Below are 21,699 nucleotides of genomic sequence, written 5' to 3'. Positions count from 1 at the left end.
CCCCCCGTGTCTCCCTGTGTCTCTCTGTCTCCCTCTGTCTTCTCTCTTCAACTCTTTCTCTGTCTTCCTCCATCTCCCCCGTGTCTCTCTCTGTCTCCCTGCACCCCCCACACCGTATCTCCCTGCGTCTCCTCGTGTCTCTCTGTCTCCCTCCTGCATCTCCCTGCATCCCCCCCCCCCCCACCCCGTGTCTCCTCGTGTCTCTCTGTCTCCCTCTGTCTCCCTGCACCCCCCCCCCCACCCCGTGTCTCCCTGCATCTCCCCGAGTCTCTCTGTGTCCCCCTCTGTCGCTGTGAATCCCCGTCTACCTCGATCGCTCTGCGTGCCTCCCTGTAACGCTCGTTTCAGTCCGTGAGTCTTTTGTACCGTGCGCACATTTGACCGCGTGCCCCCCCTCCCCCACGCCCCCCCCCTTCCCCCGCTGTACCCCCCCCCCCCCCCGTGCCCCACCAGCTGTACTCTCAGCGGCGCGAGGAGCTGGAGCGCGCCCGAGGTTCGGCGGCACGCGCCGAGGAGGGGCTGGCGGCGGTGACGGCGGCGTCGTCCCCGGCCGAGGGCGGCGCCGGCGCCGGCACCGTCCACGCCGGATCGTCGCGCACCCTGGAGCGCAAGCGCAAGACGGAGGACGAGGCGCTGAGGAAGGTGCGGGGCAATGCCGGTGCCGGGCAATGCCGGTGCCGGGCACAGCCGGTGCCGGCCACATGACACACGGTGCCTTGGCACACGGTGCCTGGTGCTGGTGGTGGCGGCGGTGCTGGCGCTGGTGGTGGCGGTGCTGGTGGCGGCGGTGCTGGTGGTGCTGGTGACGGAAATGGTGGTGGTGCTGGTGGCGGCAATGGTGCTGGTGGTGGTGGTGCTGGTGGTGGTGGTGACGCTGGTGGTGCTGGTGGTGGTGGTGGTGACGCTGGCGGTGTTGGTGGTGGCGGTTCTGGTGGTGGCGGTGCTGGTGGTGGCGGTGCTGATGGCGGCGGTGCTGGTGGGGGCAGTGTCGGTGGTGCTGGTGATGGTGCTGCTGCTGATGGTGTTGATGGTGGTGCTGGTAGTGATACTGGTGATGCTGATGATGCTCATTGTGCTGGGGGTAGTGGTGGTGGTGATGCTGGTGGTGCTGGCGGTGATGGTGGTGATGCTGGCGGTGATGGTGTTGCTGGTGGTGCTGGCGGTGCTGGCGGTGGCGGTGGTGGTAGTGCTGGGGGTAGTAGTGGTGGTGGTAGTGATACTGATGATGCTGGTGGTGCTGGGGGTAGTGGTGGTGGTGGTGCTGATGATGGTGGTGGTGCTGATGGTGGTGCTGGCGGTGATGGTGGTGCTGGCGGTGGTGATGATGCTGGTGATGCTGGTGGTGCTGGGGGTAGTAGTGGTGGTGGTAGTGATACTGATGATGCTGGTGGTGCTGGGGGTAGTGGTGGTGGTGGTGCTGATGATGGTGGTGGTGATGCTGGTGGTGCTGGCGGTGATGGTGGTGCTGGTGGTGGTGGTGGTGATGCTGGCGGTGGTAGTGATGGTGATGCTGGTGTTGCTGATGGTGGTGGTGCCGATGGCGGTGTTGGCGGTGGTAGTGGTGGTGGTGATGGTAGTGGTGGTGATGGTGATGCTGGTGGTGTTGCTGATGGTGGTGCCGATGGCGGTGTTGGCGGTGGTAGTGGTGGTGGTGATGGTGGTGGTGGTGATGGTGATGCTGGTGGTGTTGCTGATGGTGGTGCCGATGGCGGTGGTAGTGGCGGTGGTAGTGGTGTTGGTGCTGGCGGTGGTAGTGGTGGTGATGGTGATGCTGGTGTTGCTGATGGTGGTGATGGTGGTGGTGTCGATGGCGGTGTTGGCGGCAGGCGGACGAGGCGGACGCCGTGTACCGCGCCAGCGCCAAGGAACTGCGCCTGCGCCGCCAGGAGGTGCAGGCCGTGAAGACGGTGGTGCTGACGCAGGTGCGGGAGCTGGCGCGCCGGGCCGACCTGGCGCTCAAGACGGTGAGGCGCCAGCGTGTCAACAACCGCGTGTGTGTGCGTGTGTGCGCGTGTGTGTGCGTGCGAGTGTGTGTGTGCGTGTGTGTGTGCGTGCGTGCGATTGTGTGTGTGTGCGCGTGCGAGTGTGCGTGTGTGTGTGTGTGCGTGTGTGTGTGTGTGCGTGTGTGTGTGCGTGCGATTGTGTGTGTGTGTGTGTGCGTGCGAGTGTGTGTGTGTGTGCGTGTGTGTGTGCGTGCGTGCGATTGTGTGTGTGTGTACGCGCGTGCGTGCGAGTGTGTGTGTGTGTGTGCACGTGTGCCTGCGTGTGTGCGTGAGTGTGTGTGTGTGTGCGTGTGTGTGTGCGTGCGTGCGATTGTGTGTGTGTGCACGCGTGCGTGCGAGTGTGTGTGTGTGCACGTGTATGCGCGCGAGTGTGCGTGCGTGTGTGTGTGAGTGTGTGTGTTTGTGCGTGCGAGTGTGTGTGTGTGGGGAGCGGTAGTGTAGCGTTTAGCGCTACGATGCGCTACGAACCCGGCGACCCGAGTTCGATTCCCGCTCGTGGCTACCAACACCGGTGACGATTATCTGAACCGGTCATGGGCCTCCCCTAAGTCGCCTCAGCCTCAAATGAGTAGCTGGTGTAGCGGTGTGTAGTTAACATCGCCACTGGGGAGATGAAGGCGGCCGGGCGTGGTGCTGGCCACCCACCCCCTCGTGTGCCGTGCCGGCCTTCATAGGTGCTCGCTAACAGCACTTGCCCCAAACAGTTTATTAAGGTTATACGGGGAATCTTTGTCTTTTTTTGGCGTGTTTCTGCGTGTTTTTAAATCCTTTATATTAAGTTCACTTGCTTGCTTGCGCGCTTACGACCGTGCAAATCTTTCGGTCGTTTTTTAACCCACTTCCCGTGATCCAATCGAGCTGACATTTTGCACACAGACTCGTTGTGCGTGACAATGCATTTTCGTGAAAAAAATGTTCCAAAATTTTCCACTTTTTAGGAATTTAAAAAAAAAAATATTTAATTTAAAATACCAATGTGATCAAACTGAAACTCTTACTCAAGAAAAACAGAAATGAATAATAAAATAAAACCGATGCCACGCATATAAAGGATTTATAGTGAAAAACTTTGTTTTTACGGGTTAATTTTTTACGCTGGCGCCGCAGGTGACGGCCGCCTACTTTGAGCTGCTGGGCACCCAGGCAGCGGCGCTGCCCGCCCGCTACCGGGCCCTGCACGAGGGCACCGACGCCTACGTGGCTGGCGCGCAGTACGCGGCGTTCGCACGCCGCCTCGCCGAACGGGCGCAGTCGCCCCCCGCCACCACGCGGTCAGTGGCCCGCCACCCCCCATCACCATTACCACCACTACCCACTCACTACCACTAACACCCACCATCACCACCCATCACCATCACCACCCATCACCATTACCACCACTACCCACTCACTACCACTAACACCCACCATCACCACCCATCACCATCACCATCCATCACCATTACCACCACTACCCACTCACTACCACTAACACCCACCATCACCACCCATCACCATCACCACCCATCACCATTACCACCACTACCCACTCACTACTACTAACACCCACCCACTACCACCACCACCCACCCACTACCATCAATCACCACCTTGACTACAACCACCACCCACTACCACCACCCACTACCACAACGACCACCACAACGACCATAACCCACCATCACCACCACCCACCAATTACCACCAACTATCACCACCACCTCAACTACAGCCACCACCCACTACCACCCACCACCACCCACTACCACCCACCACCACGCACTTATACTCACTACCACCCACAGCCACCTCCACCACCACCCTCCTCCACTACCACGACCACCACCCCTCTAATATCCACGAAGATCTGACACTATATGTCGGCAAATACAGACCCATAGAATTGCACAGAGACCCATAGACTTACATAGAGACCTATAAACATAGACAGAGACCCATGGACTTACACAGAGACCCATGGACTTACACAGAGACCCATGGACTTACACAGAGACCCATGGACTTACACAGAGACCCATGGACTTACACAGAGACATACACTTACACAGAGACCCATGGACTTACACAGAGATACATGGACTTACATACAGAGACATACACTTACACAGAGACCCATGGACTTACACAGAGACCCATGGACTTACACAGAGACCTATGGACTTACACAGAGACCCATGGACTTACTTACAGAGACATACACTTACACACAGAGCCATAGACTTACACTTACTGTCCTGGGCCTCTCCGAGGTCGACTCGGCCTCAAATGAGTACCTGGTGCAGTGTGTAGTAAACATCGCCACTGGGGAGACAAAGGCGGCCGGGCGTGGTGATGGCCACCCACCCCCTCGTGTGCCGTTCCGGCCTTCATAGGCGCTCGCTAACATCACTTGACCCAACAGTCTGCGAAGGCTACGTGGGGGATCTTTGTCTTTATTTGCGTGCGTGCGTATGTGCGTGTGTGTGCGCGTGTGTGTGTGTGTGTGCGTGTGTGTGTGTGCGTGCGTGTGTGTGTGTGCGTGCGTGCGCGTGTGTGTGTGTGCGTGTGTGCGCGTGTGTGTGTGCGCGTGTGCGTGCGTGCGTGTACGTGCGCGTGTGTCCAGGGAGCGTAAGCTGGGCCGTGAGGACTCTGGCAGCTCGGAGCAGTGCTCCGTCGCTTCTCCTCCTCCCCGTGGCGACTCCAAGGGCTCGCTCAAGCTCAACGGCAAGGGTGAGCCACGGGGTGGGGGGGGGGCGGTGGGGGGCACAGTGGGGGGCACGGTGGGGGGCACGGTGGGGGGCACGGTGGGGGGCAGGGTGTGCGTTTGTGGGGTGCGTGGCGCCGTAGGTGTGCGTTGCCGAGCGTGTTGACGCGGTGAGTTGCGTGCGTCGCGTCTGTTGCCGCGGCGGCTTCGCAAGCGGTGGGCGTCGGTAGCGGCGCCCGCATGTGGTGTACTCATGCTGGTGGTGCGGTGGTGGTGGTGGTGGTGTACTCACGGTGATGGTTTGGTGTGGTGTGCAGGCGAGGCGTCACGTGGCAGGAGTTGGCTGGTGGGCGGGGTGAGTGACACGGACAGCGGCAGCGGCAGCAGCGAGTCGCGCTCACTCGACTCACCCTCCGCCAGCCCCGGTAGGTGGCACCGGCGGCCACAACCACCACAACTACACCACCACTACACCACCACCACTACACCACCACTACTACACCACCACTACTACACCACCACTACTACCACCACTACTACACCACCACCACTACACCACCACTACACCACCACCACTACACCACCACCACACCACCACTACACCACTACTACACCACCACACCATCACACAACCACACCACCACCTGCTCCATGAGTGACGCGCAGAGGCATGGGCGGCTGGTGCTACCACCACCGCAACCACCATAATTACTACCATCACCACCATCACCACACCACAACCACCACAATTACTACCATCACCACCACCACTGCAACTACCACAATTACCACCATCATCATCACCACCACCGCAACCACCACAATTACTACCACCATCATCACCACCACCACCACCACAACCACACTGCCACATCACACCATATCCACACCGCACCATGCCACCACACCACCACACCACACCGATCCACCTCGTGGTGCCACTTTGCCAGCCTTCATCGGCGCTGCTGCTGTTGCTGCTACTCGCTAACAGCCCTTGCCCCAGCAGCCTGTTAACAGCTACACGGGGGGAAGGAACCTTTGTCTTTGTGTGTGTATATACGGAGAGCGGTGGCGCAGTGGTTGCACACCCGGTGACCCGAGTTCGAATTCCTGTTCACAGCAAGCAGCATATCAGTGACGGCGAATAATTAAACGAAGCTAAACTTGTTTTTATTTTTTAAATCCTTTATATTAAGTTCACTTGCTTGCTTGCTTGCGCGCTTACGACCGTGCAAATCTTTCGGTCGTTTTTAAACCCACTTCCCGTGATCCAATCGAGCTGACATTTGGCACACAGACTCGTTGTGCGTGACAATTAATGTTCGTGAAATTTGTTTTCCAAAATGTTACACTTTTTAGGACAAAAAAATTATATTTAATTACCAATTGCTTAATGGTGGCATGCAATCATCTGACCCATAGGTGGCAGCGATCTCAAGCCAGAGGACGAGAGGACTCTAGCCGCCACGCATATAAAGGATTTATAGTGAAAAAGTTTGTTTTTACGGGTTATACTTGTTACCAGGTAAGGCACCGCTGAGATACGTAGCTTTTTTTTCAGAAGCGACCTGGAATCATGGGTTTAATTCTTAAACCCAAACGCGGAGGGAAAAAAATGAACCCGTAAAAACAAAGTTTTTCACTATAAATCCTTTATATGCGTGGCGGCTAGAGTCCTCTCGTCCTGTGGCTTGAGATGGCTGCCACCTATGGGTCAGATGATTGCCTGCCACCATTAAGCAATTGGTAATTAAATATAAAAAAAATTCCTAAAAAGTGTAAAATTTAGCAAATTCTTTCTTCACGAAAATAAATTGTCACGCACAACGAGTCTGTGTGCAAAATGTCAGCTCGATTGGATCACGGGAAGTAGGTTAAAAAACGACCGAAAGATTTGCACGGTCGTAAGCGCGCAAGCAAGCAAGCAAGATAACTTAATATAAAGGATTTAAATAAAAAACGACCGAAAGATTTGCACGGTCGTAAGCGCGCAAGCAAGCAAGCGAACTTAATATAAAGGATTTAAAAACAGGAAGTCCCGGAGAAAAATCCACACCACCACGGGGAGAACCATGCAAACTCCAAATATACAGCAGCAGGCCTCAGGGTCGGGATTGAACCCACGACCTCCTGTATACCAGGCGAGGTAGTTAACATCTCCCAACCACACGCAAACTCCAAATATACAGCAGGCGTCGGGGTCGGGATTGAACCCACGACCTCCTGTGTACCAGGCGAGGTAGTTAACATCTCCTAGCCACACATGCAAACTCCAAATATACAGCAGGCGTCAGGGTCGGGATTGAACCCACGACCTCCTGTATACCAGGCGAGGTAGTTAACATCTCCCAGCCACACGCAAACTCCAAATATACAGCAGCAGGCGTCAGGGTCGGGATTGAACCCACGACCTCCTGTATACCAGGCGAGGTAGTTAACATCTCCTAGCCACATGCAAACTCCAAATATACAGCAGCAGGCGTCAGGGTCAGGATTGAACCCACGACCTCCTGTATACCAGGCGAGGTAGTTAACATCTCCTAGCCACACGCAAACTCCAAATATACAGCAGGCGTCAGGGTCGGGATTGAACCCACAACCTCCTGTGTACCAGGCGAGGTAGTTAACATCTCCTAGCCACACGCAAACTCCAAATGTCCAGCAGCAGGCGTCAGGGTCGGGATTGAACCCACGACCTCCTGTGTACCAGGCGAGGTAGTTAACATCTCCTAGCTACACGAATCAAAACCCGTTTGTGACCTCTGCCATAGAATGATCCCCCTCTCATCCCCCCCCCCCCCCACCGTGTGACCTCTGCACCCAGGTGACTTCATGCGCAAGCTGCCCCGTACCCCGTCCACAGGCACCATGTCCTCCGTGGACGATCTCGACGACACCGACCCGTGCAGCCCTGCCGACGGGGGTAGCGCACGCTCGCCCACACTGCTCGCCCACGCTGCTCGCCCACGCTGCTCGCCCTCTCTCCGAGTCGTCCCCTGTCTGTGCGAGTAATCTTCCCCGCGCCTCCTATCCCCTCTCCGAGTCGTCCTCTCTTTCTCAGAGTCGTCCATCCCCCTCCCCCTCTCTCCACGAGAGTGAGCGGCGCAGCGGCATGAGCTGACGTCACCGTCACTCCCAATCACCGTCACCGTCACTACCATCCCCGTCACCACCATCACCGCCACCGTCACTACCATCACCGTTAGCGTCACTCCCATCACTGTCACTACCATCACAGTCACCACCGTTGCCATCACCATAACCGTCACCATCACTACCATCCCCATCACCGTCACTACCATCACCGTCACCACCATCCCCATCACCGTCACTACCATCACCGTTAGCGTCACTACCGTCACAGTCACCACCGTTATCATCACCATCACCATCACTACCATCACCATCACTACCATCACCGTTAGCGTCACTCCCATCACCGTCACTACCATCGCAGTCGCCACCGTTGCCATCACCATCCCCATCACCGTCACTACCATCCCCATCACCGTCACTACCATCACAGTCACCACCGTTATCATCACCATTACCGTTACCATCACTATTGTCAACTACTACCATCACAGTCACCACCGTCACCGTCACTACCATCACAGTCACCACCGTCACCGTCACTACAATCCCCATCACCGTCGCTACCGTCGTCACCACCATCACCATCACTACCATCACCGTCACCGTCACGACCGTCACAGTCACCACCGTCACCATCACCGCCACCGTCACTACCATCCCCATCACGGTCACTACCGTCGTCACTACCATCCCCATCACCGTCACCGTCACTACCATCACGGTCACTACCGTCGTCACTACCACCGTCACTACCGTCACTACCGTCGTCACCACCGTCACTACCGTCGTCACCACCACCGTCACTACCGTCGTCACCACCACCGTCACTACCGTCGTCACCACCACCGTCACTACCGTCGTCACCACCGTCACTACCGTCGTCACCACCGTCACTACCGTCGTCACTACCACCGTCACTACCGTCACCACCACCGTCACTACCGTCACCACCACCGTCACTACCGTCGTCACCACCACCGTCACTACCGTCGTCACCACCACCGTCACTACCGTCGTCACCACCACCGTCACTACCGTCGTCACCACCACCGTCACTACCGTCGTCACTACCACCGTCACTACCGTCGTCACTACCGTCGTCACTACCACCGTCACTACCGTCGTCACTACCGTCGTCACTACCACCGTCACTACCGTCACCACCACCGTCACTACCGTCACCACCACCGTCACTACCGTCGTCACCACCGCCGTCACTACCGTCGTCACCACCGTCACTACCGTCGTCACTACCACCGTCACTACCGTCACCACCACCGTCACTACCGTCACCACCACCGTCACTACCGTCGTCACCACCGCCGTCACTACCGTCGTCACCACCGTCACTACCGTCGTCACTACCACCGTCACTACCGTCACCACCACCGTCACTACCGTCGTCACCACCGCCGTCACTACCGTCGTCACCACCGTCACTACCGTCAACACCACCGTCACTACCGTCACCACCACCGTCACTACCGTCGTCACCACCGCCGTCACTACCGTCGTCACCACCGTCACTACCGTCGTCACTACCACCGTCACTACCGTCAACACCACCGTCACTACCGTCACCACCACCGTCACTACCGTCACCACCACCGTCACTACCGTCGTCACCACCACCGTCACTACCGTCCCCGTGCGTGCGTCTCGCAGACGGGCCGGCGGTGGGGGCCGCGTCGTCCGGAGTGGGGGGCCCCGAGGGGCCATGCTCCTCCCCCCCCTCCTCCTCCTCCTCCTCGTCGTCCTTCACCAAGGCGGTGCTGTCGGAGGCGGCGCGCTCCCACCGGTTGCGCAAGCTGCGAGCGCCGTCGCGTTGCCGCGCCTGCGACACGTTCATCTACTTTCAGGGCGCCGAGTGCCAGGAGGTGGGCGCACCATCCACCCCCCCCCCCCCCGTGTCTCTGTCTCTCTCGGTGTCTCTGTCGGTGTGTCTCTGTCGGTGTGTCTCTCTGTGTCTCTGTCTGTCTCTCTGTGTCTCTGTCTGTCTCTCTGTGTCTCTGTCTGTCTCTCTGTCTCTCTGTGTCTGTCTCTCTGTGTCTTTGTCTGTCTCTCTGTCTCTCTTGGTGTCTCTCTGTCTCTGTCTGTCTCTCTCTGTCTGTGTCTCTCTATCTGTCTGTCTCTGTTTTTCTATCCATGTCTGTCTGTCTCTGTCTGTCTCTCTCTCTCTGTGTCTCTGTCTGTGTCTCTGTCTGTCTGTGTCTCTGTCTGTGTCTGTCTGTGTCTCTGTCTGTCTCTGTCTGTCTGTGTCTGTCTGTCTGTCTCTGTCTGTCTGTGTCTCTCTATCTGTCTGTCTCTCTCTCTCTGTGTCTCTGTCTGTCTCTCTCTGTTTGTCTCTGTCTGTATCTCTCTGTCTGTCTCTGTCTGTCTCTGTCTGTCTGCCTTTATCTGTCTGTGTCTCTCTCTTTGTCTCTCTGCGTCTCTGTCTGAGTTGTCCTCTCTCTCTCTGTGTCTCCGAGTCGTTCTCCCCCTATCCCTGAGTCGTTCTCTCTCTGAGACGTCCAGTCTCAGAGTCATCCTCTCTCTCTCCGAGTCGTCCTCTCTCCCCCTATCCCTGAGTCGTTCTCTCTCTCGGTTGTTCTCTCTCTGAGTCGTCCAGTCTCCGAGTCATCCTTCCTCTCTCTCTCTGAGTCGTCCTCTCACCCTCTCGCCGTTGTGCCACCCGCCTGCCCGCCCAGTGCCTGCTGGCGTGCCACAAGAAGTGCCTCGAGTCCCTGGCGGTGCGCTGCTGCTCGCGCGAGCGCCGCACCGCTCCGCCCTCCCCGCTGACGTCACCGTCGCCGGCGTCACCGGCGTCACCGTCGGCGTCGGCGGCAGCGTCACCGGCGCCGCACGGCGGTGACGTCGCGAGCGGCGTGCCGGAGCCGGTTCGGCTGTGCGTGAGCGAGATCGAGCGGCGAGCCATGACGCTCAAGGTGGGGGCGGTGACCGTCGGTGTACACTCGGTGGTGGGGTGGTGGGGGGGGGGCGGGGTATGGCTGGTGGGGGGTATGGCTGGTAGGGGGGGGGTGTGGGGGTGGTTGGCTGGTGGGGGGGTGTCTGGTGGGGGGGGTGTCGGGGGTATGGCTGGTGGGGGGGGGGGGGGGTGTGGGGGAGTGTGTCTGGTGGGGGGGTATGGCTGGTGGGGGGGGGGAGGTGGGGGGGTATGGCTGGTGGGGGGGGGGGTGTGGGGGGGTATGGTTTGTGGTGGGGGGGTGGGGTGGCTGGTGGGGGGGGGGGGGCATGTCCGGCGTGACACCCTCAGCACAGGACGCATTCACCACCCGCCTAACCTCACCACCACACACCGTGACACACTCACCACTCACCACTCACCAGACCATTCACCAAAAACACTCACCACTCACCGGACAAACTCGCCACTCACCGCACACACTCGCCACTCACCAAACCACTCACCGGACACGCCACTCACCCGCCGCCATGCGTGCAGGGGATCTACCGAGTGAACGAACACACCACTCACCGCACACACTCGCCACTCACCGCACAAACTCACCACTCACCGCACACACTCGCCACTCACCGCACAAACTCGCCAAACCACTCACCGGACACACCACTCACCGGACACACTCACCACTCACCAAACCACTCACCGGACACACCACTCAGCGCACAAACTCACCACTCACCGCACACACTTGCCACTCACCGCACAAACTCACCACTCACCGCACACACTCGCCACTCACCGCACAAACTCACCAAACCACTCACCGGACACACCACTCACCGCACAAACTCACCACTCACCGCACAAACTCACCACTCACCGCACACACTCACCAAACCACTCACCGGACACACCACTCACCCGCCGCCGTGCGTGCGTGCCTGCAGGGGATCTACCGAGTGAACGAACACACCACTCACCGAACAAACTCACCACTCACCGCACACACTCGCCACTCACCGCACAAACTCACCAAACCACTCACCGGACACACTCACCACTCGCCGCACAAACTCACCACTCACCGCACCCACTCGCCACTCACCGCACAAACTCACCAAACCATTCACCGGACACACCACTCACCGCACAAACTCACCACTCACAGCACACACTCGCCACTCACCGCACAAACTCACCAAACCACTCACCGGACACACCACTCACCGCACAAACTCACCACTCACCGCACACACTCACCACTCACCGCACACACTCACCACTCACCAGACACACTCACCACTCACCAGACACACTCACCACTCGCCAAACCACTCACCGGACAAACTCACCACTCACCGCACACACTCACCACTCACCGGACACACCACTCACCAGACACACTCACCACTCACCAAACCACTCACCAGACACACTCACCACTCACCGCACACACTCACCACTCACCAGACCACTCACCAGACACACTCACCACTCACCGCACACACTCACCACTCACCAAACCACTCACCAGACACACTAACCACTCACCGCACACACCCACCACTCACCAGACACACTCACCACTCGCCAAACCACTCACCGCACACACTCACCACTCACCAGACACACTCACCACTCACCAGACCACTCACCAGACACACTCACCACTCACCGCACACACCCACCACTCACCAGACACACTCACCACTCGCCAAACCACTCACCGCACACACTCACCACTCACCGGACACACCACTCACCAGACCACTCACCACTCACCAGACCACTCACCAGACACACTCACCACTCACCAAACCACTCACCGCACACACTCACCACTCACCGCACACACCCACCACTCACCAGACACACTCACCACTCACCACTCACCAGACACACTCACCACTCACCACTCACCAGACACACTCACCACTCACCACTCACCAGACACACTCACCACTCACCACTCACCAAACACACTCACCACTCACCACTCACCAGACACACTCACCACTCACCACTCACCAAACCACTCACCGCACACACTCACCACTCACCAGACACACTCACCACTCACCAAACCACTCACCAGACACACTCACCACTCACCAGACACACTCACCACTCACCAGACACACTCACCACTCACCAAACCACTCACCAGACACACTCACCACTCACCAAACCACTCACCGCACACACTCACCACTCACCAGACACACTCACCACTCACCAAACCACTCACCAGACACACTCACCACTCACCAGACACACTCACCACTCACCAAACCACTCACCGCACACACTCACCACTCACCAAACCACTCACCACTCACCAAACCACTCACCGCACACACTCACCACTCACCAAACCACTCACCGCACACACTCACCACTCACCAGACACACCCACCACTCACCAGACACACTCACCACTCGCCAAACCACTCACCAGACACACTCACCACTCACCAAACCACTCCCCGCACACACTCACCACTCACCAAACCACTCACCGGACACACTCACCACTCACCGCACACACTCACCACTCGCCAAACCACTCACCAGACACACTCACCACTCGCCAAACCACTCACCAGACACACTCACCACTCACCAAACCACTCACCAGACACACTCACCACTCACCAAACCACTCACCGGACACACTCACCACTCACCGCACACACTCACCACTCACCGCACACACTCACCACTCACCAGACACACCCACCACTCACCAGACACACTCACCACTCACCAAACCACTCACCGGACACACTCACCACTCGCCGCACACACTCACCACTCACCGCACACACTCACCACTCACCAGACACACTCGCCACTCACGGCACAAACTCACCAAACCACTCACCGGAAACACTCACCACTCACCCGCCGCCGCCGTGCGTGCGTGCGTGCAGGGGATCTACCGAGTGAACGAACACACCACTCACCGGACACACTCACCACTCACCAAACCACTCACCGCACACACTCACCACTCACCCGCCGCCGTGCGTGCGTGCGTGCAGGGGATCTACCGAGTGAACGAACACACCACTCACCGCACACACTCACCAGACCACTCACCGCACACACTCACCACTCACCGCACACACTCACCACTCACCAAACCACTCACCAGACACACTCACCGCACACACTCACCACTCACCAAACCACTCACCAGACACACTCACCACTCACCGCACACACTCACCACTCACCAGACACACCCACCACTCACCAGACACACTCACCACTCACCGCACACACTCACCAGACCATTCCACGAACACACCACTCACCGCACAAACTCTCCACTCACCGCACACACTCGCCAGACCACTCACCGGACATACTCGCCACTCACCAAACCACTCACCGGACACACTCACCACTCACCAAACCACTCACCAGACACACTCACCACTCACCCGCCGCCGCCGTGCGTGCGTGCGTGCAGGGGATCTACCGAGTGAACGAACACACCACTCACCGGACACACTCACCACTCACCAAACCACTCACCAGACACACTCACCACTCACCGCACACACTCACCAGACACACTCACCACTCGCCAAACCACTCACCAGACACACTCACCACTCACCAAACCACTCCCCGGACACACTCACCACTCACCGCACACACTCACCACTCACCGCACACACTCACCACTCACCGCACACACTCACCACTCACCAGACACACCCACCACTCACCAGACACACTCACCACTCACCAAACCACTCACCGGACACACTCACCACTCACCAAACCACTCACCGCACACACTCACCACTCACCGCACACACTCACCACTCACCAAACCACTCACCGCACACACTCACCACTCACCGCACACACTCACCACTCACCGCACACACTCACCACTCACCGCACACACTCACCACTCACCGCACACACTCACCACTCACCGCACACACTCACCACTCACCGCACACACTCACCACTCACCGCACACACTCACCAGACCATTCCACGAACACACCACTCACCGCACAAACTCTCCACTCACCGCACACACTCGCCAGACCACTCACCGGACATACTCACCACTCACCAAACCACTCACCGGACACACTCACCACTCACCAAACCACTCACCGCACACACTCACCACTCACCCGCCGCCGCCGTGCGTGCGTGCAGGGGATCTACCGAGTGAACGGGGTGAAGTCTCGAGTGGAGCGCCTCTGCCAGGCGATGGAGGGGGCGCGCCCCGGGGCGCCGCCCGACCTCCAGCAGGCTTCTCCGCACGATGTGAGCAACGTGCTCAAGCTGTACCTGCGCCAGGTGAGAGGAGGAGACAGGCACTAAAAGCATCAATTTAAAAAAAAAATGTACCAAGTTCATGTATTAGGTATATAGCCCTGTGAGCCATTCGGCTCTTGAATCGGGTGTTAACCGCAAGAAACAAAAAACGGAAACATGAACAAGAAAACATCTTAAAGTGAATTTCGATTTAAAGTTTTCGTGACTGCAGGGATTCATCTTCTTGGTTCTTTCGGTAAAGTCACGTAGAAGGGAAATAATAAAATAATGAAAATAAAACAAAATAAAATAATTCTCACGACGTTTCGGCCACAACGCTAGCAGCCGTTCTCAGGTGAAGAACAGGTCTGTCGAGGAGACAGCGTCTGAAATTTCCGACAGACCTGTTCTTCACCTGAGGACGGCTGCTTGCGTTGTGGCCGAAACGTCGTGAGAATTATTTTATTTTTCTTCTTGGTTCTTTCGGTAAAGTCACGTAGAAGGGAAGTAATAAAATAATAAAATAAAACATAATAAAATAATTCTCACGACGTTTCGGCCACAACGCAAGCAGCCGTCCTCAGGTGAAGAATGAAACACCACCAAGCTTGGAGCGTATATTTCAGCTGGTTATTTCCCTTCTACGTGACTTTACCGAAAGAACCAAGAAGATCTTAAAGTGACTATGTGACTGAGTGCAAACAGAAAATCCAAGAAAAGACAGCAAAATATTGCGGGAAAAAACACCGTACACCAACGCTGTGTGTGCATCAGGCTGAGGCCACTTAGGGGAGGCCCAAAGACCGGTTCAGATAATCGCCACTGATATTGGCCGTGAGCGGGAATCGAACCCGTGTCGCCGGGTTCGTAGCGCAGCGCGCTAACCGCTACACTACCACACAGACACACAGACAAAGTCAAAGATGCACAGACGCAAAGATGCAGTGCTATCGTCAGCACCAGCATCATCATCATCAGCGTCCTCTTCACTGCCACCGTGATTACCAGGATCACCACCACTACTACCACTGCCACGTTGCCACCACCTCCTCCATCATCACCGCCACCACCGCCATCACCACCACCACGGCCACCACCACCACCACCGCCGCCGCCGCCGCCACCGCCGCCACCGCCACCACCATCACCCCCATCACCACCACCACCCCCATCACCACCACCCCCATCACCGCCCCCATCATGTCATCACCACCATCACCACCCCCATCACCACCACCACCACCACCGCCACCACCCCCATCACCACCACCACCCCCATTACGACCGCCACCACCACGGCCATCGCCACCACCACCACCGCCACCATCACCACCACCACCCCCATTACGACCACCACCACCGCCACCACCACCGCCGCCACCACCGCCGCCACCACCGTACCCTCTAAGCGAGGACCCGCCGCTCACATTGCGTCCCCAGCTGCCGGAGCCCATCATCCCGGGCGAGCTGTACCACCGCTTCATCCGGCTGGCGCGGGACGGGCCCGCCTCGCCGGGGCCGCTGGCGCCCGACGGCTCCTTGGGCCGCGACTCTCCACCTCCTCCTCCGTCACCGCTCTCGGCGTCACCGCCGGCGCTGTCGTCAGAGAGCGGCGGTGGCAGCGGCGGTAACGGCGGCGGCATCGCAGGGCAGCTGAAAGCGCTGCTGGCGCGCTTACCGGAGCCTAACCGCTCCACCCTGGAATACATCATTGCCCACCTGCACCGGTGAGTTGGTGGGGGGGAGGGGTGGGGGCGGGTGGGTGCGGGTGGGTGAGCGACGGGGGTGAGTGCTGCGAGGGAGCGAATGGGTAAGAAAGGGGTTGAGTGGTTGAGCGAGTGGGCGAGTGGTTAAGCGAGTGGGTGAGAAAGGGGGTGAGTGGGTGAACGAGGGGGTGAGTGGTTGAGTGAGTGGGTGAGTAAGGGGGTGAGTGGTCGAGTGAGTGGGTGAGTACAGGGGTGAGTGGGTGAACGAGTGGGTGAGTAAAGGGGTGAATGGTTGAGCGAGTGGGTGAGAAAGGGGGTGAGTGATTGAGCGAGTGGGTGAGAAAGGGGGTGAGTGGTCGAGCGAGTGGGTGAGTAAGGTGGTGAGTGGTTGAGCGAGGAGGTGAGCAAGGGGTTCAGTGGTTGAGCAAGTGGGTGAGCAAGGGGTGAGTGGTTGAGCGAGTGGGTGAGCAAGGTAGCGAGAGGGTGAGCGAGGGGGCGAGTGGGTGAGCAAGGGGGCGAGTGGGTGAACGAGTGGATGAGCAAGGGGGTGAGCAAGGGGGTGAGCGAGGGGGTGAGCAAGGGGGGGAGTGGTCGAGCGAGTGGATGAGCAAGTGGGCGAGTTGTTGAGCGAGTGGGTGAGCAAGGGGGTGAGTGGTTGAGCAAGGGGGTGAGTGTTGAGCGAGTGGGTGAGCAAGGGGGTGAGTGGTCGTGCGAGTGGGTGAGAAAGGGGGTGAGGGGGTGAGCAAGGGGGTGAGTGGTCGAGCGAGGGGGTGAGCAAGAGGGTGAGTGGTTGAGCGAATGGGTGAGCAAGGTAGCGAGAGGGTGAGGAAGGGATAGAGTGGTTGAGTGAGTGGGTGAGCAAGGGGGTGAGTGGTTGAGCGAGCGAGTAAGAAAGGGGGTGAGTGGTCGAGCGAGTGGGTGAGAAAGGGGGCGAGTGGTTAAGAGAGAGTGCGTGAGAAAGGGGGTGAGTGGTTGAGCAAGGGGGTGAGTGGTCGAGCGAGTGGATGAGCAAGTGGGCGAGTGGTTGAGCGAGTGGGTGAGCAAGGTGGCGAGTGGTCGAGCGAGTGAGTGGGTAAGAGAGGTGAGTGGATCGGTGGGTGAGTGATTCGGCAAGCGGCTGGGCGAGCGACTGAGTTCATGGTTCCTCCAAGTGGCGAGTGGGTATGTATCCACGAGTACGTTGAACTTATTCCGCACCGAACGCAGCTAATCGGAGGTGGGTGTGTACACAGTTGCCCATACCAGTGGAAGAGAGTGTACGGTCTGCGGTGTCTGCCGAGGTACGCTCAGCGATGGGACTTGAAAAGTTAAATGTTGGCTGTAACGGAACGCCACCATTCCCCCTGCCCCCCCCCCCCCACGTGACCTCCTCCCCCCACTCCCCCCTTGTCACTCTCTGCTACCCACGTGCCCCCCCCTGCCCCCCCCCCACGTGACCCCCCTCCCCCCACTCCCCCCTTGTCACTCTCTGCTACCCACGTGCCCACCCCCCCCTATTCCCCTGCCCCCCCCCACGTGACCCCCTCCCCCCACTCCCCCCTTGTCACTCTCTGCGACCCACGTGCCCCCCCCACGTGACCCCCCTCCCCCCACTCCCCCCTTGTCACTGCTACCCACGTGACCCCCCCTGCCCCACCCCACGTGACCCCCCCTGCCCCCCCCCCCCCCCACGTGACCCCCCCTGCCCCCCCCCAGGGTGTCCCGCTGTGAGAAAGAGAACAAGATGTCGGCCGGGAACCTGGGCATCGTATTTGGGCCGACGCTGATGAGGTCGCGACCCCCCCTCGCGATGGCGTCGCCGCCCTCGTGGGGGGGGGCTCCCTGCAGCGGCCCCCTCTCCTCACTGGCCGACTACCCGAGCCAGGCGCGCGTCGTGCAGCTGCTCATCTCTCACTGGCCCTCGCTAGCGCCCTCACCGGCGCCTTCGCCGGCGCCCGGCGCGGACGCCAAGGACGCCAACGACGCCAACGACGCCAACACCGCCGCCGCCGAGGTGCAGGGCGAGAGTGCGACGTCAACGACGCCGCCGGCGCCGGACGTGGCACCGGCGTGCCACCTCGATGCCGCGTCTCCCGCCGCCGCCGGCGCCTCCACGTCCACCTCCCCCTCCTCTGCGAGCAGCGCCGGATCTCCGGACACGTTTCCCCGTCGTGGCGGCGGCTCCGTGGAGGAGCCCGCGCCGGCGCCGCTTGCCGTGGCCGTGCAGCCGGCGCTCCGGCAAACCCCGGCGGCGGCGGCGCCGTCGTCGAGGCCGGGCGCCGGTGTTGGCGGTGGCTGCTTGGTGGTGGTGCGGCGCGAGGTGGGCGGCAACGGCGCCGGCGGCGGTGACGGCGGTACGGAGGAGCCGTTCACCCCGGTGCGGGTGGTGCAGGTGAAGCTGTCGCGGATCAACCTGGCGGACGCCCGGCACAACCGCGCCGGCGTCGCCGGTGCCCCGCCGGCGGAACGACGCGCCGCCAGTGTCGCCGCGGCAACGCTAGAGGAGCCGTGCGCTCGCCGGGACGCCGCCGCTGCCGGTGACGCCGCCGCGTCCCCGGTGCCCTCCGGCACCTTCCGCTCCACGCTGGTGCGGTGCCCGCCCACCGCCGATTCGACGTCGGTGCCGAGGGGACGGCCGTGCGAGCTCACCGTGAGCCGGCCGTGCGGCGGCGGCGGTGGTGGCACAGCGCCGGTGGTGGCTGCCGGTGCCGGTGAACCGGCACGGGAGCCGGCGGGGGGGCGCAGGCCAAGGGGGGGGGCGGCACGTGCGGTGCCCCCCGGCCTCCGCTCGACCGGCGCGCCACGCGACTTCGACGTGGATGGTCGCGCCGACTTTGTGTGACGCGGCGCTGGTTCGGGCTGAACCGGCGATGAATCCCGGCGCGCCCGTCTTGACGCAGCAGCAGCAGCAGCAGCAGTATTATTGTTGTTACGATGTACGCGCGCGCGCGTGTACATGTGGTGGACTTCTTTCGCACCGGATGTAGCCGACCGTGCTAATCGGAGGTGCGGGAGAAGGATGGTGGCGGTGATGGTGGCGGTGGTGGTGGCGGCGGTGGTTTTAAATGTCAAGCGGGCCTCGCCCCCCCAACCCGGCCTAGCCCCCCCCCCAACCCATAACCCTTCTCTGCGTAACGATCGCCTTGCAAGGCACAGGGCCAGCTGCCATTGGGGGTGCCCCTAGGCTAGACCGCACGGCATCAGCAGCAGCACCATCTCCCCCCGCCCCACCTACTGAAGGACCACCGCCGTGACTACGTATGGGTTCGGTGGCTTCGTTGGAGTCTCCTTTGCTTGGATGTTGGATATTGCCGGCGGGGGGGGGGGGAGGGAGGTCGGGATTTAGATTTATTTTTGTCTTTTTGTATTTGCAACGGAAAAAGTTTTTTCGACGCCGTTCGCCGGTTTGTGCACTAACGGGGGAAATCGTCGTGGGCTCCGGCAGAGTCAAGCGGCCGATGTGGACTATTTAAGGCGGGATGTTCCATCGGCAAAACGGTAAAAAAAATTTTTTTTTTAAAGTCACTTGGTTTTTTAAAATAATGTTTAAAACGTTCGCTTCAAATTTTTTTTAAAAATCATGTTTTAAAAATATAACGTATGTATTATATTTTATAGAATGTTTAAAAAAATAGCGTTTCCGTAAACATGATTTTTTTACATGAAAAATCATGTTTAAAAAAGGTGATTTTTTTAAAATATCAGTTTTGAAGTACATTTTTTTTACACGTGACTTTTAAAAATCATGATTTTTAAAATAATTTGTAATTATGGTATTTTTTTAAACATTTTTTTTTTAAATAATGCCTTTAAATCATGGTATTAAAAAAAATGTATCATGATTTTTAGTCATGAATTTTTTATATCAAAATATAAAAAAAATTACATGATTAAAAAAAATGTCTTTTCTAATTCATTACTTTTTTTAAAGTCACAATATATTATTTTAAAAACATGATTTTCTCAAGACATTTTCGTATTTTTTTTGGTTAAAACATTTTTTTTATTACTAGAGCGTTTTAAATATTCTAAAACGTTCGCGATGAGAGGGGGGGGGGGGTAAACGTGCCGTCGATGACGCCTCCTTGTGACGAGGACGTCTTTCTGTGACGCACATTTCGGGAAGCGTTCGGGTTGGTGGGGGGCGGGAAAACGCGTCGGCACTGCAGCACAGTGAAGGGCGCGGAGTGGCACTCACGTGGGGATCCTGGGAGGAGGAGTGGGAGGAGGAGAGTGGGATGAGTAGTGGGAGTAGGAGTGGGAGGAGGAGTGGGGGGAGTGGGAGGAAGAGGAGTGAGAGGAGAAGGAGGAGGACATCAGGGAGGAGTGGGAGGAGGAGGAGAGGGAGTGGGAGGAGGAGGAGTGGGAGGAGGAGTGGGAGGAGGACATCAGGTTGGAGGAGGAGTGGGAGGAGAAGGAGGAGGACATCAGGGAGGAGGAGTGGGAGGACGGGAGAGGGAGGGGGAGGAGGAGTGGGAGGACGGGAGAGGGAGGGGGAGGAGTGGGAGTGGGCGGAGGAGTGGGAGGAGGACATCAGGTTGGAGGAGGAGTGGGAGGAGGAGGAGTGGGAGGAGGAGGAGTGGGAGGAGGACATCAGGGAGGAGGAGTGGGAGGAGAAGGAGGAGGACATCAGGGAGGAGGAGTGGGAGGACGGGAGAGGGAGGAGGAGTGGGAGTGGGAGGAGGAGTGGGAGGAGGAGGAGTGGGAGGGGGAGTGGAAGGAGGAGTGGAAGGAGGAGGAGTGGGAGGATGAGTGGGAGGAGGGGGAGTGGGAGGAGGAGGAGGAGAGGGATGAGGAGTGGGAGGAGGAGTTGGAGTAGGACATCAGGTTGGAGGAGGAGTGGGAGGAGGAGGAGGAGTGGGAGGAGGAGGAGGAGAGGGATGAGGAGTGGGAGGAGGAGTGAGAGGAGGGACATCAGGTTGGAGGAGGAGTGGGAGGAGGAGGAGGTCTGAGAGGGCTGATCGCCGTGCCGTCCGCTGCTGTAGTAGCGACCCCACGTGGTTATATGTCGCACCCGGGCAGCACAATGGCCAC

At 58.7% G+C, this 21,699-nt stretch overlaps 1 protein-coding gene across 1 annotated transcript in view; it reads left to right on the top strand.

The window, feature by feature from the left end:
• Nucleotides 1-20,919, top strand: part of LOC133361195 (rho GTPase-activating protein 45-like) — a 44,594-nt gene extending 23,675 nt beyond the window's left edge. The window contains exons 12-22 of the mRNA XM_061580078.1: nt 454-642; nt 1,827-1,964; nt 3,111-3,274; nt 4,606-4,712; nt 5,004-5,111; nt 7,511-7,609; nt 9,448-9,659; nt 10,470-10,706; nt 14,879-15,022; nt 16,421-16,707; nt 18,382-20,919. Of these exons, the coding sequence (XP_061436062.1) occupies nt 454-642; nt 1,827-1,964; nt 3,111-3,274; nt 4,606-4,712; nt 5,004-5,111; nt 7,511-7,609; nt 9,448-9,659; nt 10,470-10,706; nt 14,879-15,022; nt 16,421-16,707; nt 18,382-19,507 (2,811 nt within the window). The 3' untranslated portion in view covers nt 19,508-20,919. The remainder of the gene's footprint in view (nt 1-453; nt 643-1,826; nt 1,965-3,110; nt 3,275-4,605; nt 4,713-5,003; nt 5,112-7,510; nt 7,610-9,447; nt 9,660-10,469; nt 10,707-14,878; nt 15,023-16,420; nt 16,708-18,381) is intronic.
• The last annotated feature ends 780 nt before the right edge of the window (nt 20,920-21,699 follow it).

The sequence above is a fragment of the Lethenteron reissneri genome, chromosome 71, assembly GCF_015708825.2.
Source record: "Lethenteron reissneri isolate LAM-NWPU_2019-01 chromosome 71, ASM1570882v1, whole genome shotgun sequence".
In the NCBI taxonomy this organism is placed as follows: domain Eukaryota; kingdom Metazoa; phylum Chordata; class Hyperoartia; order Petromyzontiformes; family Petromyzontidae; genus Lethenteron; species Lethenteron reissneri.
The sequence above is the reverse complement of the archived record's forward strand: the minus strand, read 5'-3'. Positions and strand labels throughout refer to the sequence as shown.